We start from the raw sequence: 23,288 nt of genomic DNA on the forward strand, positions 1-23,288 counted from the left end.
GAGCGCCCTCCGCTCCGCCTCCCTGATTGGAGGTCGGATCGATGCTTCTGTCTAGAGCCGGCTGTTCGGTCCAAGATGGCGGCGGCGACTAGGAGATTCTGCCTGGAGCCCAGTGAGTGAGTGGCGGTCCTGAGTCACGGGAGGTGGGTGCGAGATCGGGGAGGCAGGCCGCTCACAGCGCTGGGGGTGGAGGCTGGAGGAGGAGCAGCGCCGGAGGGTGACCGGAGCGGGCCGCGGCCGGTGCGGGGCCCGAGAAGGGAGGAGGCCGCATAGTATCATCTGTCTGTCAGCTTCAAACTGTGTTACATTCAGATTGTGTGCCGAGAAGGTGGGGGGGTGCTGAGGGAGAATCGGCGGGGGTGGGGGTGCTGAGGGAGAATCGGCGGGGGTGGGGGTGCTGAGGGAGAATCGGCGGGGGTGGGGGTGCTGGGAGAATCGGCGGGGGTGGGGGTGCTGAGGGGGGAGGGGGGATGATGAGGGAGAATGGGGGAGGGGGGATGGGGAGGGAGAATCGGGGGGGTGCTGAGGGAGAATCGGGGTGGGGGTGCTGAGGGAGAATCGGGGGCGTGCTGAGGGAGAATCGGGGGCGTGCTGAGGGAGAATCGGGGTGGGGGGTGCTGAGGGAGAATCGGGGGGTGCTGAGGGAGAATCGGGGTGGGGGTGCTGAGGGAGAATCGGGGTGGGGGGTGCTGAGGGAGAATTGGGGGGGGTGCTGAGGGAGAATTGGGGGGGGGTGCTGAGGGAGAATCGGGGGGGTGCTGAGGGAGAATTGGGGGGGGGGTGCTGAGGGAGAATTGGGGGGGGGGTGCTGAGGGAGAATTGGGGGGGGGGTGCTGAGGGAGAATCGGGGGGGTGCTGAGGGAGAATCGGTGTGGGGGGTGCTGAGGGAGAATCGGTGTGGGGGGTGCTGAGGGAGAATCGGGGGGGTGCAGAGGGAGAATCAGGGGGGGTGCAATCTCGGGGGGGTGCTGAGGGAGAATCGGGGGGGTGCTGAGGGAGAATCGGGGGGGGGGTACTGAGGGAGAATCGGGGGGGGTGCTGAGGGAGAATCGGGGGGGGGTGCTGAGGGAGAATCGGGGGGGGGTGCTGAGGGAGAATCGGGGGGGGGTGCTGAGGGAGAATCGGGGGGGGGTGCTGAGGGAGAATCGGGGGGGGTGCTGAGGGAGAATCGGGGGGGGGGTACTGAGGGAGAATCGGGGGGGGGGTACTGAGGGAGAATCAGGGGGGGGGTGCTGAGGGAGAATCGGGGGGGGTGCTGAGGGAGAATCGGGGGGGGTGCTGAGGGAGAATGGGGGAGTGCGGAGGGAGAATCGGGGGGGGTGGCTGGGTGCTGAGGAAGAATGGCTGGGTCTGTGACTGTCTTTTTAAGGATGCGCCAGCTCCCCTAAATTCCACTTGCTTACATCCCCTGCACCTTGAAACCTGTACAGGTTGTGGGCTCTGTGACAGGATTCAGTTTGTGCGCTGTTTAGCGTAGGAAGATTTTCCAAAACACAAAATAAAGCTGTCATGCAAATATGGGGTTCAAAATGTGAACATTTGGGTGCCATTGCTGCCTGCACCTCGTGTGTCTGTGTTTTTATTAGTGTTTAGTATTTGATATTAAAAAGGGATTAAGTACACTGATAATGCTATAAAATAACACATCTTAAGGGGCCGAGAGAACACGCATGACACAAAGCGCCTGCGTGGAATGGAGACCGTGGCCTAATCACATCTAGGTGGCCTGCCGTGGATTACTAAAAGTGCGGTCATAGCTTGACCCCACTTAGCAGATATCTCTAGATAAGAAAGATGCAGGTGCTATGAACCAAAGAGAAATAATGGGGGGGGGGGCTTGGCTGCAGACCACAACATACATTAAAAAAAAGCATATTGCAGACAACGTCCCTTTATTATAACCATTACGTCACCGTTTTGTTTCCCCATGGACCTTTCTCAAGACCTGGGGGCCGGCACATTGTTGTAATGATTGAATACATCTCACTTTATTTTGTGTGGATGGGGCTGTGCCTGCAGATGTACACTCGCATATACACTTCTTTTATTGTGTCTGTATTCCGGTCGGTAGTGTTAGAAAGTGTGGAAAGCGGCACCTTGTTTAGCATGTCGGTGACTTTATGTGAGCATAATCTTTAGCTATCGAAGACTATTTTAGCATCCAAATTAGCCATTAAATTAATGCCTAATCTCCCAGGAAAGGCTAATTGTTCTTTAGGACTCATCACTGAGAGGTTGTATTTTACTTGGCAACAATATAAATATAGAACTGATGCATATGTACTTTTAAATGTGTACAGTAGTTGATATACAAACACTAATCACTGTCCGTGTACCAAAAAATCTTTACGCCTGTAAAGGGTTAGACCCAATTTAAAGCATGTTACATTGACTATTCTTCGATCTATAACTGGAGTTTTTCAAGTAGTATGATGAAACAAAGGTATATTTTCTTATGATTGTTTATGATTGTTAAACTGGCATTCAAACATATTGTAACGAGATGAAGGTGAAATATATATTTTTTGTTATCCTTTTGCAGGTTGAAGAAAGCTTCGAGGTCCAAAAAGATGTCTGCTGGCTGGTACTTGCTGTCCTTAAGATGAATACATTGTGATTTCCAGTAATAGAGACAGTATTTCTGAAGGCTGTCTACATTCATGAAAAGAGCAATGTAGTCAACTTAACTGAGTCATCGGTGTTGCCTATTGACAAAGACATGGTGCATACATATTGCTGGACAGTTGCATGTTAGGACTATAGATCACATACGTCTGTTAATAAGCTTTTTGTTTTAAATTTAGTTGTGATAAATTAGTATTAAGTATGGAGCAGTGTGAGGAAGTATCCCCGACCGTGCAAGGAGATGACCATGAAGTGACTGAGATAAGTCCTCCTTGTCCCCCGCCTCCGCCACCCGATGAACAGCCTCCGCCACCTGATGAAGAGCCTCCACCACCTCCCCTGCAAACGTCCAGTGACGCAGAGGTAATGGACGTTGGCTCTGGTGGTGATGGACAGTCACAAACCCCAGCTGAGGACATACAGCTAAACTACGCCGCACAGCTTCTCACTAAAGGATCTACTTCGTACAAGAGTCGTCTTACAATGCTAGGTCCCTCTCACAATGACCCAAGTCCCAGTACAGCTCGCCATGCACCACCAGTTAAGAGGTTTACCCCCGATCTTAAGTTGCTTAAAGATGTTAAAATTAGTGTAAGCTTTACAGATAGTTGCAAGAGCAAAGACCGGAAGGTTCTGTACACCGGAGTAGAGTCGGAGGGTAAGGCAGACAAAGATAGCAATAAAATAAGTGTCAATGGAGACTTGCATGTTTGTCCTTTTGCCGGTAGTAGCAACGGTAATGTTGCATCTCAAATAGAGAATGCAAATAAGGAAACCGACGAGGCAGAAACTGATCAGGAGAAGAAAGTGGAATATGCCGTTCTGGATGAGCTGGAGGATTTCACGGAGAACGTGATGGACGTAGATGAGGAAGGAGTAGAGTTTTCCTCTGAAACCATTCTTCAGAGAGATAAGGTTGAAGAATCCCTGATATACTCCTACGAGGTATGTCTGCAAACACTTAACACCAGACTCCCCGTCCTCCGGAGAGACACCCAATGCTAAATGTGTTTTAATTCTGCTCGTGTAGTTTCCCAGCATATCGTTTCTGTTTGGACTTGTGCTAACGCATGCAATGTAAATTAACACCCTCCAGCCGTGCGCAAATCTGCTATATTTTAGCTATCAATTTGCTTTTAACCCTTTGGCTGCACCATCGGTCAGCAATACATGGTATAAGAATCCTTGTCTATGCTCCAACTCTAGATTGGAGGGGCATATGCAGTTGTATAAGCCCCCTAAACTAACAAGTTACTATTAATGTCTTTAAAAAAAAAAATTATTATGTGTTTTTTAAAGTAAATTAGTGTCCTATTTTGTGTGATCGTATATGTGTTTTTTGATCACAAGAACGGGTTGTTAAACGCTGGCAGGAGATCTCGCCTCTCCTAACGGCCTGCGGGAGAGGGGACGTGTCTGACCGTTTGTTTTATAGGATGATTTTGATAACGACGTGGACGCCCTATTGGACGAGGGTCTTCACGCTCCCAAGAAGAGAAAGCTGGACGACAAATACGAAGGCGAAAGTGACCATCATTCAGAAGGCGAAACAAGTGTGCAGCCTATGATGACCAAAATAAAAACCGTTCTGAAAAGTAAGCTGCCGCGGGCAGACTCCTTTACGTCTGCATGCTTTCCGTACGTTTATGCGCAAGACTTTCCTTTTGACATGCAAGAATAGCACCGTGCTCTCTTCTTCACTGAAAATGTGGTGAGTGCTAGGGCCAGTTTCCAAGCAGAGGTGGCCTGGGCAAAAAAGGCACAAAAACATTCCATTGGGCCCAAGTTAGTTTTTAAAGCAGCAGTCCAAGCTGCGTTTTTTTATTTTATTTTTTTGAAGTGAATCTTCTTTACTGGCACCTACAGGGTTTTGATAGGAAAAATCCCATGTGTTGTAACAAAATTCCATACCGGAAGTGATGTCACTGCTGGCAGAAGATGCCATCAGCGACTTCTGGGGAGGGAGAGGAAAGGGACACACACACCCCTCCAGCCAGCCGTGTTCCCGCAGCAGTGTTGCCAGCTTCCCCAGTGCGGATAAAGGCAGCGCTGGGTCCATGGGGGGAGAGAGGAGACACACACAATCTGGCCGCCGTGTACGCAGCTCCGCCGGTGGGAGGAGAGGGGCTGGCTACGGCTGGGCATGCCTGCGCAGTAGGCTCCAGCGCACCTGCAGCAATACGCAGAGACCACATACTGACTGGCGCTCGCGCGCTGGCTGACACTCGCTCGCGCTGACTGGCGCTCACGCGGTGACTGACGCGCACTCACACCATAGTTACTATAAATATAGAAGTGCAAATAACTAAAACATGCGTTCTAAGTCAAACTTCTTTGCATTTTGGGACTAATGGTGATGTTTTTAATTAAAAATCACAAATACAATTTGTGACAAAAGACAAAAGTTTCACTTAAAAAGTGCGTGTTTGGCACACACTTTTTGTCCCCTTTAATATGTGCATCAATAGAATCCACACAATGATTAGCTAAGTTGACGATAGATCCGTTTTCCTGTGATCGATCGGCGAAGATTCGTCTTGGTGATTCATTAAATGGCTGCAGAGGAGTTTTCTGCATTCCAGTGGAATGCACATGAATATTAATATGACTGTTCTGTGGGGAAGGTCATGTGACCAGGAAGTCACTAGATACAATTGGTGCACTGCAAGAGAGGACAGGGCTCAAAAAGGGTGTGTGCCAGAGCCTGTTTCAGAAGAGGAAGGAGATGTGACTTTGTAAATGGTTGCAATAGAAGCAAAAAATGCTTGTTGCATTATAATACATTAAAAATGTCATTCAGAGTGGTTTAAAAAAATGCTACAAATATTTTCTTATAGTACATATCTGATTTGCAAAAAAACCCACAGGTAGGATATTGCTGGTCTGCAGCTTTTAAGGGGTTAGGAAGTAGGCAATAAAAGCAAGTTATAGGTAGAATCTCTACAGGTTTTACAATACAGAGATGTCAGACGATCATCAGTTGCTTCAATGTGTCTTTCTTGGGTTTTGCATGAAGGTCGTGGCCGCCCTCCCAATGAGCCGTTACCCGATGGATGGATCATGACATTCCATAACTCCGGCATTCCTGTATACTTGCACCGAGAAACCAGAGTGGTCACCTGGTCTCGACCTTACTTTTTGGGGACTGGAAGCATAAGGGTATGTACCTGAAAAGGCCACAGAGCGGTTTCTGCGATTTGTGATGGAGATAATGTTTACAGCTCAATTACGACGAGCTTTGCAGTTACACTCCAGAGACGTTCTGACACTCTTATCTGTTATAGCAGAGTATGATATGATCTTCCAACCCTAGACTGCCATACACAGAACTCCATCTTTGTATTATTCACATTAAATTCACAGTAACGCTCGCTGTAAGCGCGCATTGAATCGTGACACCTCGGGTGACGGAGGTACGCGCGACGTGTTGGAGAGGGCTTAAGGAGACAATTGTGCACTACTATTCCTGACCTGTCCATTGTCCCTGCAGAAGCATGATCCGCCCGTCAGCACCATTCCTTGCTTACATTACAAGAAAATGAAGGACAATGAGGAGAGGAGCCACAGCATTGACATCCCCCCTGCCCCGGGCTCCCAGTCCCCTGGGAAACCTTCGGAGGAAAGTTTAGTAACGGACGTCCAGGTGGAGCCGGACATCCAGGTGGAGCCGGACTCCACTGCTGTCGACACTGTGGCCGCTGATGACCGAGAGAGTGTGGTTGAGGTGGCACGGGGGGGCCTGTTTCAGGTGAAGGCCAAGGTGGAAACCTGCAAGGATGAATCAATTGGTGAGTAAATGTTAGGATGGAGCTCTTAACCCCTACTGTGCTGGGTCTTGCATTGGATATAATTGGAGCTTAACATGGCGGCAAGCAAGTCATTGGCAGACGTCATTGTGTTAACATTGTAGATCTTTTAGCTTTTTGGTTATCAACGGTCTTGAAGGCCAGCCACGTCGGATTTTAAGAATAATCAATGTAGAAGCCTGAAACTGCATCACCTCGATGACGAGCAGAGTACTGCCTGGTTATTCCCAGAATGCACTGTGGCTCCTCGGGGGAGATTGTTTGAAACCAGTTTCTCGTTGGCATGTCGGCTATAAACCTATGGGTGTAGAAGAGGTGGAAGTGTAGTGAAATACTTCACTGAAAAGGTGGAGATTAAATGAAATATTTCTCCCGACCCCCCCCCCCTGCAGCAAGTGGCTGTGACTAACAATTAAACCATACACTGGAGAACCATCAAAGCGGGGATAGAGATTCAAGCCAGAGACTGTATGGGGGGGTGGAAAGGTCTCGTGTCTTCTTTAGCAGTAGCTGCAAGTACCTTCATTATAATTTCAACGCGTTCACACTGTGCATTTCCAATACTGCAGTTACTTAAACGTCGCTTATTTTTTCTATGTGTGTATATATAGACCTAGAAGATTTTCGGAGCTACCTTGGCAAGCGTTTTGATTTTGAGCAAGTTACGGTGAAGAAATTCAGGACCTGGGCCGAGAGGAGACAGTTCAACCGTGAAATGAAACGGAAACAGGCCGAATCCGAGCGGCCGATTTTACCTGCCAATCAGAAACTCATCACCTTGTCTGTGCAAGACGCCCCTTCAAAGAAAGGTTGGTTACCATTACAAAGGAAGGCGATGGTCCAATCAGATTACCTATAGCCGGTGGAGTTAAATTCCACTTCAGCCTGGGACCCCTCTTTTCCCTTCTACAGCCCACAAGACCTACATCTCATTGCAAGTTATCTTCTATTGAGCTGTTATTGATCATAGGGGTTTTTTTTGTTCAGCTATAAAAGCCCAAGCTGCTGTCCCAGGTCGTTGACCTTTTATCTCTCAGGGCTTCCAACACCACATTTTGACGTTGCTTACCTGGGATTACAGAAGGTTGCGTCTCGTCTTCAGGATAGTAGTCATTGCAAATGTTAGAGCTTGTTCCATTAGTTTGGGTCCACCGACTCATCGTGATCTGTTTATCCACGCAGAGTTTGTTATTAATCCTAATGGGAAGTCTGAAGTCTGCATCCTACACGAATATATGCAACGAGTACTGAAAGTTCGTCCTGTTTACAACTTCTTTGAATGTGGTAAGTTGGTAGGAGAGGGTGTTGGCGACGTGATGTGCAGAATGGCAGCAACCTGCCTTGTATTCTAAATACTAATGTCAAGGACTTGGGGAGCGCAGATAGTGTAGCCAAAAACTGAAAAAGAATATAATATAGTGCATATAATATAGTGCAGTTTGTCTGAAACCCCCCAAAAAAGATGTTTTGGAATTGATGGGGAATATACTCACATTCCCTAGTAATAAAGAAGAGAACCTTTCCATAGAGGAGACCAAATAGTGCAGACTGTAAAACTGTTTATAACAATGTAAAATGTAACACTCACATTGTGATGAAAATAATAAAGAATGGGTGTTGCACAGACCGCAGAGACCGGTAGGGGGGATACACATTCTAAATACTAAGAGATCATTACAAGAGCTGGGGCAGAGTTAGGCTTCACAAAGGGTTAGAGGGAAATTATAAAGTCGTTTTAATGATTCTGGATTGAATGTTGCCTTCTATATTTTTTTTTTTTTTTTTTTTAATCTGTAAAATTGCAAAGTACTGCAGCGAATCGACTTGTATGTCTCTAAATATTGAGACATTAATAAAGATTTGGAACTGATTTAAAAAAAAAATACAATTGTTCCCAAACACTTTTTACCAGTTTATGGCACATACACTGACACCCCATCATTCAGTGGGGGGCAGGGGGGGGCGCCATCTGGGCAAATATAAGATGAATTCACCGAAAGGGAAGGGAACATTTGTATTCAACAAATATACATGTGAAAGTGGTCTGCCTCTATTCACAGCAGTATTAAATGGGATGATGTTTTGTAATGCGTTTATCTTTACCAGTAATAGATTATTTATTTTTTTCAACATTTTTATTTTATTACTCTTCATACATTTAGCAGACAAACTGTACTTCTGTTTAAGTGCTGTCTAAGGATCCGATTGATGTTTTGTAGAAAACCCAAGTGAGCCTTTTGGAGCGTCTGTGATTATTGACGGAGTGACGTATGGTACCGGAACTGCAAGCAGCAAAAAACTTGCAAAGAATAAAGCTGGTAATGTCGTATTCTGTTGCAAACCAAGTACAATACATCTGGATATTGTTTTCTTTATATGCGTCTGCTCTATTTGTAATCTCCATTTGTTATAAAGTCCCCAAAACCTTGTAACCTCACGGTACATGAGTACCAAGCCTTATTTTGTTTTCCAGTTGGTAAATGAAGTTCTTTTTATGCATTGCATATTTTTTTTTCTTTTCTTGGAGGTTTTTATAGTCACCGTTGACAGCATGTCCCATTATTTTTAACTAAATGTAACATTTGAAGTGATTTCTTTTCAGCCCAAGCTACACTGGAAATCCTTATTCCGGACTTCCTTAAGCAGACCACGGTTGAAAAGCCCAAAGACAGCGATGAGCTTGAGGTGAGCGCGGCAGCGCTGAAGTTTGGGGAGGGGAATGCCGCGTGCATCCGTTAAACATGCATATCACTTTGCTGGCAGGAAAACCTGTGCCGTTCATTGCTCAGTCCTCCGGCTTGTAACCATAGAGCACGGGGTGGGCCAACTCCAGTCTTCAAGGGCCACCAACGGGTCAGGTTTTCAGGATATCCCTGCTTCAGCCGTCATAATGACTGAGCCATCTGTACTAAAGCAGGGATATCCTGAAAACCTTACCTGTTGGCGGCCCTTGAGGCCTGGAGTTGGCTGCCCCCTGCAGTAGGACCTGCTTACCTTTTAGAATATCTTTTAAAATGTTTTCTGATTGGTGTAAAAGGGGCTCTGATTGGGGTCGAGACGTATAGCAGTTGTTACAGAATGATGGCGAGGGCCCTTTTTTTTGGAAGGGACGGGTGGATAACACGTTGGCCGGTGCATGGGGCGTTCATGGCTGCTGTTTCTGTTTTATTTCCAGTATTTTAACCATATCAGTATTGAGGATTCCCGAGTTTATGAGCTGACCAATAAAGCTGGCCTGTTGTCTCCTTATCAAATCCTCCATGAGTGCCTTAAAAGGTAAAGAAAGTGCTCTCCTTCCAGCTTGCTTTTTCCATGTTGCGATGTGGGACAGCCTGTCCTGTTGGTGGCCCTGGAAGACTGGCGTGTGCCACCCCTGTCCTGGCTGGTATATAATCTCCATCCCAAACCAGTAGTAAGCACAGTGACCGTATTTTGCACTATTCTTGCGGTTTGTGCACATCTTTTTTCTGGAAGCAGCAATTTGGGGTATTTGGAAAAGGTTGCCATAGATTCTTCATTCGGTAATACCTCCATTTACATTAACATGGATAATATAACACATTGGGGTATCTTGATAGAGCTACATAGAGCATTTGAATGTAAGTTGCTAGTTGTGCATCGCGTCTCTATTCTTTCTCCTTACAGAAACCATGGAATGGGTGATACGGCAATCAAGTTTGAAGTGATTCCTGGCAAAAACCAGAAGAGTGAATATGTAATGACTTGCGGGAAGCATAGTGTGCAGGGCTGGTGTGAGTACTGCTGTGCCTGCCCCCATATCACTGGACCCGGTACTGCTGTGCCTTCCCCCCATATCACTGGACCCGGTACGGCTGGGCCTTCCCCGTGTGGCCGGGCTCGGTACGGCTGGGCCCTCCCTGTGTCACAGGCCTCGGTACTGCTGGGCCCTCCCCGTGTGGCCGGCCTCGGTACTGCTGGGCCCTCCCTGTGTCACAAACCTCGGTACTGCTGGGCCCTCCCTGTGTCACAGGCCTCGGTACTGCTGGGCCCTCCCTGTGTCACAAACCTCAGTACTGCTGGGCCCTCCTTGTGTCACAGGCCTCGATACTGCTGGGCCCTCCCTGTGTCACAAACCTCGGTACTGCTGGGCCCTCCCTGTGTCACAGGCCTCGGTACTGCTGGGCCCTCCCCGTGTGGCCGGCCTCGGTACTGCTGGGCCCTCCCTGTGTCACAGGCCTCGGTACTGCTGGGCCCTCCCCGTGTGGCCGGCCTCAGTACTGCTGGGCCCTCCCTGTGTCACAGGCCTCGATACTGCTGGGCCCTCCCTGTGTCACAAACCTCGATACTGCTGGGCCCTCCCTGTGTCACAAACCTCGGTACTGCTGGGCCCTCCTTGTGTCACAGGCCTCGATACTGCTGGGCCCTCCCCGTGTGGCCGGGCTCGGTACTGCTGGGCCCTCCCTGTGTCACAAACCTCGGTACGGCTGGGCCATCCCCAGTGTGGCCGGCCTCGGTACTGCTGGGCCCTCCCTGTGTCACAGGCCTCGGTACTGCTGGGCCCTCCCTGTGTGGCCGGCCTCGGTACTGCTGGGCCCTCCCTGTGTCACAGGCCTCGGTACTGCTGGGCCCTCCCCGTGTGGCTGGCCTAAATGTTGGAAAGGGGATATTTCTTCTGACACACCCACCAATGTTTAATCACGGGGGGAAGAATGGTCTCGGGTCCTCCAATATTTTATATGCCCGTTTACTTAATAGTAAAATGACTTATATATGTTTGTCCGCAAAGCTCCGCAGCACATGCGTTCCTGCTTTTGTACAATCTCCGCCCCATTGCGGTCATTCATGGAAATACTTTCATGTTTCGATTCCACAGTGACTGAGTTTCGCCTTTCCTCCTAGGTAAGAACAAGAGGGTGGGGAAGCAATTGGCATCTCAAAAAATCCTGCAGCTGCTTCACCCTCACGTGAAAAACTGGGGCTCCTTACTGCGTATGTACGGGAGGGAGAGCACCAAGATGGTCAAACAGGTAAAGTACTTTGCGTTGCACGTGCTAAAATACATTTTGTCGTAATCGTGGCACACCGCAGGTTAACGCATGAATGCGTCCTAGTGCGCCAATGTGTAACACAGGCGTTGATGTATTGTGCACAGTCTCACGTTGTGTTTTACAAAGCAAGGCGTTGGAGGGTCGTTTGTGGCGCAAATAACACGTAATCTTAAACTTCACGTATGCACCACTTCAAGTTTTTTTTTTTTTTTCTTATTTCTTGGCATACGACAAATGCAAGAAGACACAAACCGTTCTTAATGCGTTTGTGTGTAAACGTGACCCGCGCCACACACACACACAGAATAAAGCGCGTGCCACATCTAAGAACATGAGTAATCACCTACCAACGTGTCCATTTTACCGCTAGTGATTTTAGGTGGGAAATGTATTTGACGCAATGCACTTCAACCATCCATTCATTTCCACAGATTATTTATACACAGCCCCATAAATCTGCAGGTACAATCACAGGGGCCTCAGAATTTGGGAAATGTATTGTTGAGACCATGGTGCTGACTGTTTGTCTGTACTCAGGTAACCAACGACAAGAGTGTGCTAGAACTTCAGCAGTATGCCAAAAAGAATAAGCCAAATCTGCACATCCTGAATAAGCTACAGGAAGAGATGAAAAAGATGGCACAGGAGAGGGTGAGTGGCGGGTGTGCGGGAACCTTGGCATTTTGTGGCACTATTTATATTTGGCCTGTTAAGATTCTTCTTGGGCGGGGTAGCCAACTCCAGTCCTCAATAGCCACCAACAGGTCAGGTTTTCAAGATGTCCGTGCTTCCGCAGTCTCTGACTGAACCACCTGGGGTGAAACGAGGATATCCTGGAAATCTGACCTGTTGGTGGCCCTTGACAACTGGCGTTTGCCGACCCCTATTCTAGATCAGCTCAGTTTTATATGTTTGCTGTCAAAAGCATGTTTGGTCATTTTTAAGAGTTACAGCACCAACAACTCAGTCCTCTCTCACCTGTATGTGAGATCGTGTGTGTGTGTGTGACCTGTATGTGAGATCCCGTGTGTGTGACCTGTATGTGAGATCGTGTGTGTGTGTGTGACCTGTATGTGAGATCGAGTGTGTGTGTGTGTCTGTGACCTGTATGTGAGATCCCGTGTGTGTGTCTGTGACCTGTATGTGAGATTCCGTGTGTGTGTGTGACCTGTATGTGAGATCCCGTGTGTGTGACCTGTATGTGAGATCCTGTGTGTGTTACCTGTATGTGAGATCCCGTGTGTGTGACCTGTATGTGAGATCCTGTGTGTGACCTGTATGTGAGATCCCGTGTGTGTGACCTGTATGTGAGATCCCGTGTGTGTGACCTGTATGTGAGATCCCGTGTGTGTGACCTGTGTGTGAGATCGTGTGTGTGTGTGTGTGTGTGTGTGTGTGTGTGTGTGTGTGTGTGTGTGTGTGTGTATATGTTGTACCTCCTTGCCTGTGAGCTTATTTTAGCTGGAAAAATGGAATTGGTGGTTCTTTTGGGGGAATGGGGGAGAGGAATGGATTTTCCTTTGACACGACTAGATAATTACCAAGTGTACTAATCTTCTTCACGTGGGACCTAGAGGTTAAAATACGCTACGTCTCTTGTGTTTAAGGAGGAGACTCGTAAGAAACCCAAGATGACCATCGTGGAATCGGCACAGCCGGGGATTGAACCCCTGTGCACCGTGGATGTCTGACCAGTAAACATAGGGGAGCAATAAGAAGTGCTAGAGACTATTCAATGAACTTGCTATTCAAGCAATGTTTAGCGCAGGCGATACTACTTACAGACAGGCTACTTTCCTTATGCATTGTCCTTTTTTTATTTTATTTTTTGCATCATCTCTGGGCAATATTAACAGAAACAAAAAAATGACCTCCTATTTGAGCGATGTTGGCTGTGGTTTTTTTTTTTTTTTTGGTCTTTAAGCGATCCAAAAAAAAAAAAGCAATGCTGAGACATGTACAAACAAGGGGCTTATGCATCACGTAAATGACACCAAGCACTTTTTCTTCCTCGAAGTCATTTAGTGTCTTAAAGCATGTTTTTTACATTCTAAGCTGGATCCTGACGTGTAACATTACAAAGATGTGTGTGCGCGTGCTTTCTCTCCCCCCCCCCCCCCCCCGCAGAAATGGAAGGGTCTGTTGCATTTCACTATTCGCTTTACACAATGCACTGAACAGAAGGTTGGGGACGCACGGTCATTTCAATGAAGTTTTACTTGCACAGCCCGTGGGGCAGGTATGCAGGTGCAGTTATATGCACACACCTGTAATGTTTCTTTTTATCAGCCCTATCATTTGTGTTGCCCCCCCTTCTAACCCAGAGGCGACCAACTCCAGTCCTCGAGGGCCACCAACCGGTCATGTTTTCAGGATATCCCTGCTTCAGCACAGGTGGCCCTTGAGGACACGCGTTGGCCCCTCCTGCTCTAACCCTATTTTCATGCTGGAGAATACAGCAACATGTCAGATTTTAAAGCAGCAATTTCCATGTTCTGAAAGTTGGTTATTGCTCTACATACGATGAGGATACTTACAATGCATGTCCTGTTATTGATCCAGATGGCAATAGCCCAGTGTAATATTTTATCGTGGTTCCAGTAAAAGTATCTTCACCGCAGACAAGATGTTACTAAAACATCCTCTGCATTACTGTACACAATCAACACAACGCGGTGGCCAGGATATAAAACGCCGCTGCAGTCCCTTGCTCTGGGGGTAGGAGGGAATACAGCACAAAGGTCAAAAGCGACCAGTCCTACTGATACTGGAATGGTAACATTTCAGTTAAAACATACCATGCTGCTCTAAGCTTATTGGGTATATATGCTGACTATCTGAAAATTGCTTTGTTTTTGCCACATTGCCCTGTGGGTGCGCCTGCATCCCAATTCATTTTGGTCTCTCACATGACAGGTTTTACTTGGGAAACGACATAATAATAGGCTTGTAAGCACAGCCCTGCGTGCATACTGAATGAATGCTATTGTCTAACCAGGGGGGCGCAAACTTTTTTCCCTGCGTCCCCCTACCGGCGGTCTCCTCAGTCCCACGCCCCCCCCCCTAACCCCCACTTACCTGCGCTCCGGCGTCATGACGTTACGTTGCCATAGCAACGTGATGTCACATGACCTCGCGGCGTCATTTTGACGCCGCATTGCCATGGCGACGCAGGAAGGAAGCCGCCGGAGCCTAGGTAAGTAAAGGTTTACAGGGGCCCTGCAGCTCCCCCGGCACTTAATTTAAGTGCCTTTGGGAAGCGCGCGGGGCCTCTGTAAACCCCGCACCCCCCCCCCCCCCCGTTTGCACACCGCTTAGACTCTAAGCCCTGTAATAGCTGCAGCAGTCTGCAATGCAAAGCTCGCTCTGTTAGTGGCGCAAGCTGTGTGTGGGGTGTACAGAAGGGCCTCGGTGCTGTCACACACTGCCTTGTATGTTAGAGGTTGCCTGAGAAGAAAGGGACAGTAGAAAGGATGCGGTTACTCTAGCAGCTGTTTAACTGATGTAAGCACATGGGAGGTTCCCACACCCATGTTAAAATCTAACGGTACAACAGAAGTATCCAGTGAAAACATTGAAATATTAGTTTATTGATGACGTTTTTGTTGCATACAATGAGCAGTTCCTCAGCGGCATGTTAACGCAGCAGTCCCTGGCACTGATCTTTTAGCCAAGGGGTGGCCGTCTCCAGGCCTCAATGATTGAGCCACTTGCGCTGAAGCAGGGTTATCCTGAAGACCTGTTGTTGACCCTTGAGGACTGGAGTTGGCCACTCCTGTTTTAGCCCATCAAAGGGAGCCTTTAACTATTTGGGATTTCCAGTCATTCTTACTGGGGGTTAAAGTGAAATGTCCTACTTTCACAATCAAGGTCTGTAATTGTAGAATATAGGGAATTGGTGTGGGCCATATATAGGATGTGGATGTCAGCCCCTATATACCCTATCAGCATGCTTAATACATTCTGCAGCATAAACTGTAAGTAATAAGATTGACTGTTTGTTAGGAGCCATGGTGGAGGGATTTCCAAGTTAGCAAGGAGTGTAGTAAAGACCTGGTGTGATTATCTGCACAAGCCCAATGAGCCCCCTATGAGCAGACACACGGGAATAATGGGGTTATTAATAGGTACAATAGGGCACAACTGCATGATAATGCCTACTTAAGTTGTGTGGTAATGCCGGATTTGGCATTAGTGCACGTTAATGAATAACACCCTTTTTATTTATGCTCCGTTTTTTTTTTTAATCTGAATGTGGACTGCTGCTTTAATCGAAAGCTTTTGTCTTCTAATTTTTGGATTTAAACACTTCCTGCAGAGTGGCGGCAGTAATCACTGCAGTACTTGCGAAGCACAAAGTAAATCCAATGTTCTGATTTAGGTTGGGGGGGGTGGGGGGGGGTGTTAAAGCACTGACACCCTCAGCCCCTGAAATGTAACTGTACACTGAAGATGTTGATTAGAGTAATGCCCAGTGTCAGGATGGTGAGTACAGGAGGCCTTTGGTGTGCGTTCTGAGTTATTTTCCATGAGAGCACACTGACACTTCCAATGTATTGTCTCTTCTGAGTGTTTCCTAAACTAATTGTCCATGTTTGGGCCAAAGGCTAGTGTTCTTGGTATGATGCGCTGTACGAATGTAACCAACCTACATGAAACACTGCTACTACTGTAGATCTGATACCGTGTACTTGTATTAGTCTGCTTTAACTACTTGTGAAATACATGAAGGAGACATCATTTCTGTGCTTAAGGATCATGAAATATATTAAATCTGTAAATGGTGTTTTTATGAACATTACACATCAATTGCATAAAGTTTAGAAAGTAGGCAGTTTTTGTTATACTTATGTATCATTGTTATTTTTTACATGGATTAGTGTTGCACTTGAATCATTGAGGTAGACATGCTGCTAAAATTAGCTTAGACCATTATAAATGCTTTTTTTTTTTTTTTTTCAGTATTAAGAGACCCGTTTCTCTGCAGTTTGACACAAATTACGTTGCAGAAGTCTTTCATAAATTATAATATTACTAAACGTGTCCTTTAAGTCGCACTGACTCTTACTAGCAGAATGTAATTTTCAGGAGGCTGTTATATGGGGGGATACTTTGCTCTGGAAACTCCAGTAATCTGCCCACCAGTATATCAACAACTCAACCTTAATGTATTCCTGCGTTTGTTATTTTGCAATCTGTTAAGCAATGCAAAACATGCCTCCTACAGGGTTCAAAAGATGAATCCCTGCCTTTCTGAAACATTTTTGCTTTAGAAATCTGAAGACGCATGCCTTTTTGACACTGTGCATTTTGAGCATTGCTGTTGGTTCCTTACATACAAGTTAACTCCCCGTTCTCCTTTCCAAATACATGCTAACACCAACCAAAGCTTTAAAGGAAAGCCTGGGATGAGTGGCAGATTTGTGTTGTGCCATGGGTGGGCGGTAAGGTGAATGGGTAGAATACAAAAATAATGCAATAACTGTTTGCCTAAATCTTAACTGCTGTTTGTCATTAGTGTATTTGTGAAGTATTCATTTGTGTGAAATGATTGTGTTTGGACTACACGTCTGCATTTGCACACGAGCAGGTTCAATTTTTAAAAGTGCAGTTCCATGCAATTCTCCTTACTCAATGCTTTAACTTTACCATTTTCGTACATTTCTTGTGACCGTATCAAGTAGGTTTCTGTTTTAGAGAAATGTTGATACAATAATCCATTTTTTTGTGGATCCTCTAAAAATGGCGGTCTTTGAATATTGTAACGGCCTTAATCACTGCAGCGACTGTGTGTTTTTATATTCTCTAGTACTTGACACAGGTTTTCAGGCCTCTTACAAAACAAATGGTAATATTAGGTGTTACATGCTTATTTGTTAAGTTACACTGCACAATTTAAGACCTGCCATTTGTTTCTGTTGCATGAATAGTTTGACCGTGTAATGCAGACTTTTTTTGCTTTCATTTTGTTGGACACTTATGAGTATGGTATCGTTCCAGCATATGCAAAATTCTAGAGTATTATGAGTTTCAGGCATTGCAGTCAACTTGATTTTAAGAAGTGTTGTGCTTTTTTTTTTTTTCCCCCCCTTTACCTGATGCATCAATTTGAGTATATTTGAAGTCCTTTGGATGTGGTAACGCAGTCAGTGCTACAGCTGCATGCAAGGCAATTCCAAGTCTGAAGGTGTCACGGTAGGGTGACCAGTTTGCCACGGTGTACATACAATGCTTGTGTGGTTTGCCTTGGTTAAAATAGTACGTTGTATGCATTGACATGTCTGGTCCTGGCCTTGCTATAGATGTAAGAATTCAACACTCGTGGCTTTTTGAAAGATTTTATTTCACTTAAACACAGCCATTATCTGGCAAACCTCTCTGCCGTTCCCTACACATTGCGATATGTATTAGGACCTCTCCCCCCCAAGGCCCAGGTTGAACATAGTGGGAAAGCTTACAGCTTTTCTACGTTGAATATCATTTTGAGGGGACTGTTCCATAACATTGGATCATGTAAACATGGCTGAATTATGTCTCGGCAAGACTTTCAAAGTGGTTCTGTGACCAGTAAAAGTATTGTGTGTCAGTGGGTGAAAACTAATACATTAATTATGCCCAGGTAAATTTAATGGTTGCTGTATGAATTGTCGAGTGATTGAGTTATTAAACGTGTAAGCCTCTTACAATAGGTCTATGCTTTCAGCACTCGTAAACCATGTGTGTTTGGTCTAAGTATTGTGTTAAAGTTTTTTTTGTTTGATTAGTTAAGCAATAAAGTTTGATATTACAAAGTGGTTTGTCATCTTTACATCCCAAAATAAGAGAACATGTTAGATTAAATGGATTTGATTTTTTTTTTTTAGGTTGTCGCATTATCCATATGTATTTGCTTAAGACACTGGTGTGAGTATTGCACCAAGTCTGAGTTTGTGATATTATGTAGATGGAAGTCTAACTTCTCTACAAAACACTTGATTCTAGCATTTAATTTAAAAACATGGAAATCAACTTATTGAAGTGACACTGAGTAACACTTCAGCAATGAATGGTCGCCTCTGACTTATATTCTACAAGTGTCTTGAACCCTGAAAATCAAGAACTGCTTCTTGTTAGACCTGCCATTTGCTCAGACCTCTGCAGAAACCAACCAAGCAAGTAAATACATTTAAGTGAAAACATTCAAGAGGATATTTTGACTTGTTTCTACATAGCAAAATGTAGAGATCACCCGTGTGTACATACTAGAGACTTTGAAGATCAAAACAGCTTAGAACTAATACACGTTATAAAACATTTAATCCAATGATTTCCTTTTCAAACATTGTGGCATAATTACATTCACTGCTGGGGGAGCAGCTAACAAGAAATCTCACTGCGGCTCCTCAATCACTATTACATCCCACGAGGATTATGCAGGAAGACATTGATAAATGCAAACATAATGTCTGGGTAGGGCATACTCAAGTTAATTTGAGAATAGGTCAGAAATAAATGCCTAATTTTGGTCCGATGTGCTAAGACATTCTAAACAAATGCATTTAACGCGGGTGGGGTGGAGAAAGGTGAAAAAACATCCCACACACTGCCCCAAGAAGCGGATTTAAAAAAAAAAATTGCACCCCTAGTTCAATGCCTGTTCGCACTGCCTTCTGCAGCGTTCGCACTGCCTTCTGCCAGAGGCTCCGCCATGTTGCTGTGTTCAGATGTTGGCTCTGGGATAGTGGCAGCCTCGCTGGTCTTATCGGTGTATTCCAGCCTCTCAAACAGGATGAGCATCTCGCAGTGTGGCGTCTGCGGAAAGAGATCCACCGCCATGGCTCGGATGGGGCGGAAAGCTCGCCCTCTGACGCGGTTGGAAGGAGCACGACACAGACTGGAAAGTGGGAGAAGGATACAGGTCAAGTCTCGATCCGTGAGACCGGGATATAAATAGTACAATGCAAGGCCCATGCGTTTAGGTCATTTTCGTATCTGTAACAATGACCTCACGCTGAGTGGAAGACAGAGGATGGGCACACTTTATTGTAAGATAACTGTACTTATCAATATACAGACAATGCAACGAAGGATGCGGGATACAACATGCATTAAATAAACTTCTGCCATTGGGGTCAACACCATATTGCAGCCCCTGTAGCAGCTGAGGAGTTAAATACTTGTAAGCCAATTCAATTAAGCATTGATCTGGTCCCAGTTGTAAAGAAACCGCTAGTAACCAGCACTGTAACGCACGGAGTGAACAGGTGGATGTGCATTCTCGCACTACACATTCTTAAAACCACAGCACTTACTCAATAAAGTTGCTCATTGCAGCTTTGGGGTTGCAGGAGACGTAGATCAGCCTCTTCAGATGTTCGGCTCTTCTGATGGCAATAACCACCTTGGAATCTGGAGGTTTGATCACACGACAGGGATTCAGGGGAGGTCTGCTGGTCACAGTGTAATCAAGATGAAACGGTTACTGGGAAATGCTTTCAGATGCGAAGAGAAAGAAACTCCCCATGTGTAATGGACTCTGAAGTGGGACCTGGGCTTTAATCTTGTGAAACAGGCAGGAGACCAAGTGAAAATGGAATTGGAAAAAAGTACAGAAGAGCCACCTAATTAATAAAGGGGATGGATAATCTGATTTGAGGAGAGACCAACTAAATTAGATTTGTTTACATTAGAAAAGAGGTGCCTAAGAGAACTATATACAAATATATATTGGGGTCAATAAGGGAACTATTCATCCGAAGGGCAGTACAAAGGATGGGGACATCCCTTATGGTTGGAGGAAAAGAGATTTCACCAGCAGCAAAGGAAAAGGGTTCTTTATAGTAAGGGCAGTTACAATGTGGGATTCATTACCCATGGAGACTGATGGCAGATACAATAGATTTGTTAAAAAAAAAAAATGGACATTTTTTTTTTTTTTTACAAAAAAGGAAAAGTTATACAGGGATATACCAAATAAGTAAACATGGGAAGGATGTTGATCCAAGGAGTAATCTGATTGACAATATTTGGAGTCAGGAAGGAATTTATTTTTCCCCTTATGAGATCATTAGATGATGTCACTGGGGTGTTTGTTTGCCTTCCTAGATCAAAATACTGCAAGTACAAATATAGGATAAAGTATCTGACGTCTAAATTTAGCATAGGTTGAACTTGATGGACATATGTCTTGTTTCAACCTCATCTACACTAACTATGAAAACACAGTAACTCCAGCCATTATTCAAGTCGAGTCTAATTGAGCTAGTGGACTGATCTGAGCAGAAAGGCTTATAAAACCTACAGGTATTTTCTTTTATTTAATGATGGCTACCGGCATTAATAAAATGTTATTATTAACTGGCGTGCACATAGTACATCTCGGTCATTATTTTAAATTGTTACACTGAAATAAAGGCTGCAGATACAATAGATATAATAGTAAGGCTATTTAAAGAAGACCAGTATAGGGACAGCTGTCAGTGTTATTCAGCCAGAATAGTGATGCAATAAAATGTAGTTCCAATTAAAATGAGTGGCAGGTGACAATTATTTGGCTGCCTCATACCCGGCTTTCCACCTCGATATAACTGGGCACAGATGGAAAGATGACACTAAAGCCGTCTCCTGTGGATTCTAGGAAGGCTGGCAGGGTTGTGTGGCGGACAGCTAACTACCGAGACAATGCAGTACTTACGCAGGCCGGCTCGAGGCGGGTCCACAATAGCCACAGGGCTCTGAGACGTGAAGGAGTTAATTAAAGCAGGAAAGATGTCCTCTGCTTTTCCGCATCGAAATTCCACATTGTTCAGATCTGCAGAGGGGAGGTTACACAGCAGGGGGGCTCAACGCCAGTCCTCAAGCCCCGCCCTCCCCCTAAAAGGTCAGGTTTTCAGGATATCCCAGCTTCAGCACAGGTGGCTCAATCAGAGGCTCAGTCAAAGACTGCACCACCTGTGCTGAAGCAGGGACTAATTGAACTACCTGTGCTGAAGCTGGGATATCCTGAAAACCTGACCTGTTGGGGGGACTGGAGTTGAGCCCCCCTCGGTTACAGTATTCTCAGGGAAGTTTAACCCTTTTGCTACCAAAAGGGGACAGCAAACACATAATGAGGCCCTCTAGTTGAATGACTTCCCCCCACCATCAGCAAACCTTCCAACATATATGTATCTTTTCCACTGCTTCCGTTTCTTCATCCGTTTCCCTCCTTTGATACAGGTTTGGCAAACATTTTAATACAGCCGAGCAGAAATAATCTGCAATTCCCAGCAGCGCTTCTACGCAGATGTAAATTTGAGGACGTGAATAATATCCTGGGCACTACTTACTGTTAATCTGGGCATTAGCTTTGGCGTCTTCAACGGCTTCCTGGCACAACTCGATTCCAACCACCTTCTTCACTTTCTATTAGAGGAAAGCCAAAGCCCTTACAGGTGTGTACATATTAAATAAAAAAAAATCAACGCTAGCTTTCAAGTGCAGGTAACACCCTAAACCTGGACACCCAACGGTTTGCCAGGTGCATGATACACTTCTATTCATTTTACTGCCATTTTCAAAAGGTTACAGTTATATTATTTAGTATTTGCCCACTCTTTCTTGCTGTAACTTTATGGCACAACTGGATGAGAGTGAGATGAGAATGGATGGAGCCGATCTCTGCTCCAGCTCTGGGAAGCAGGTTCATTGTACATTGAATACCAGTCTTCATGGCAGTATATATGTTTACACATCACTCACCTTGGCCAGAGAAATGCCAATGGTTCCTGTCCCACAGCAAACGTCCAATACGGTGCTGTCTTGGTTCAGCTGAGCCCAGTCTGCGATGGCGGAATACAGAACCTCTGCTGCCAGTGTATTAACCTGTTGGTCACAGCACATGATGCAGCAACGCTCTTATACTGGGGTGGCAAATTCCTGCCCTCAAGATCCACCAACAGGGTTTCAGGATATCCCTGCTTCAGCACAGGTTGCTCAGTCAACGACAGTCAATATCCTGAAACCCTGACCTGTTGGTGGCCCTTGAGGACTGGAGTGAGCCATCCCTGCCCTTATATAAAATCACTATCGCATCTACACTCTATATGATGAAACAAAACCACACTGGCAGTGCAGTAGCTAACATATGTCATGCTCTCAGAGGAAACTACAACACAATGCTTTGTAGGACCCTCAGACAGGTAAGGGGGCTACAACTATGTTTCATGCTTGCTACAGAGGTTCCTTTTCGTATCATGTAGCTGCCTGGAAACAGAGAGGGGTGTCATTTCCTTTTGTGAAAGTCACTGGAAATGTGTATAGCAATTCACTACAAGGCCCTGTAATAAGAGGTTAAAAGGAACATTCCACCAACAATACACACACTCTTTTTTTTTTTAATAGCTAGAGAGCAGGGGGTCTGCGGAGCTGAATCGCATTAATTTAGGCCCCCCGAGATACTTACCGGGGATAGTGCTGCCAGTATTTAATGGGGGTTTTAAGTTCCTGCATCACGCTGGCCAATAAGAAACGGCGACAGGTAACGTTGCAGTTGCCTATTGGCTCCTGTGCCGCGGGACATTTAAACCTCCCTAGTCTTCACCCAGCCTGGGTTGCTACTGACATGGCCTACGGAGGTCAGTATCTCAGGAAGCTGGGAGACCCCTGTGCCAAATTAACGCGGTTCAGCTCCAGAGACCCCACCGTTTCATATCTTTTTTTTCCCAACCTAGGCAGAATCTGACATTTATATATTTCTATTCCACCTTTAATAACGTTGCTGAATGATTTGTTTTATTGGCTGGAGTAGCTCAGTGGTATCGCCACATTCGAATCCCAGTGTTCGCTCACCTTGTGCTCTTGGCCAAGACCCTTTTAACCCCCCCCCCCA

At 45.8% G+C, this 23,288-nt stretch overlaps 2 protein-coding genes across 6 annotated transcripts in view; one reads left to right on the forward strand and one right to left on the reverse strand.

The window, feature by feature from the left end:
• DGCR8 (DGCR8 microprocessor complex subunit) lies at window positions 1–18,231 on the forward strand. Of its 3 annotated transcripts, none has more exons than XM_075568584.1 (14): window positions 1–116; window positions 2,543–3,570; window positions 4,061–4,220; window positions 5,642–5,784; window positions 6,116–6,413; window positions 7,043–7,240; window positions 7,614–7,715; window positions 8,651–8,749; window positions 9,034–9,116; window positions 9,607–9,707; window positions 10,077–10,183; window positions 11,292–11,419; window positions 11,978–12,091; window positions 13,048–18,231. In XM_075568584.1, the coding sequence occupies exons 2-14, from the start codon at window positions 2,827–2,829 to the stop codon at window positions 13,129–13,131; spliced, it is 2,361 nt and encodes a 786-aa protein (XP_075424699.1). In that variant the 5' UTR covers window positions 1–116; window positions 2,543–2,826; the 3' UTR covers window positions 13,132–18,231. The 3 variants fall into 3 exon arrangements, with proteins under 3 accessions (XP_075424699.1, XP_075424696.1, XP_075424697.1); XM_075568581.1 differs by having other exon boundaries at window positions 2–143; XM_075568582.1 differs by having other exon boundaries at window positions 9–112.
• TRMT2A (tRNA methyltransferase 2A) overlaps window positions 17,527–23,288 on the reverse strand; it is a 14,192-nt gene continuing 8,430 nt past the window's right edge. For all 3 annotated transcript variants that reach the window (XM_075568585.1, XM_075568586.1, XM_075568587.1), the window contains exons 8-12: window positions 22,160–22,282; window positions 21,748–21,823; window positions 21,114–21,230; window positions 19,732–19,828; window positions 17,527–19,313 (exon numbers count right to left, since the gene is read on the reverse strand). In XM_075568585.1, coding sequence (XP_075424700.1) covers window positions 19,067–19,313; window positions 19,732–19,828; window positions 21,114–21,230; window positions 21,748–21,823; window positions 22,160–22,282 — 660 coding nt within the window. In that variant the 3' untranslated portion in view covers window positions 17,527–19,066. The remainder of the gene's footprint in view (window positions 19,314–19,731; window positions 19,829–21,113; window positions 21,231–21,747; window positions 21,824–22,159; window positions 22,283–23,288) is intronic.

This window comes from Ascaphus truei, chromosome 13 (genome assembly GCF_040206685.1).
Source record: "Ascaphus truei isolate aAscTru1 chromosome 13, aAscTru1.hap1, whole genome shotgun sequence".
Taxonomy (NCBI): Eukaryota; Metazoa; Chordata; class Amphibia; order Anura; family Ascaphidae; genus Ascaphus; species Ascaphus truei.

Coding starts and splice junctions, on each gene's coding strand:
- DGCR8 (XM_075568584.1), top strand. CDS start 2,827: ATGGAGCAGTGTGAGGAAGTATCCCCGACCGTGCAAGGAGATGACCAT. Junction 8,750..9,033: donor ACTTGCAAAGAATAAAGCTG/GTAATGTCGTAT, acceptor ATTTCTTTTCAG/CCCAAGCTACACTGGAAATC. Junction 9,117..9,606: donor AAGACAGCGATGAGCTTGAG/GTGAGCGCGGCA, acceptor TTTTATTTCCAG/TATTTTAACCATATCAGTAT.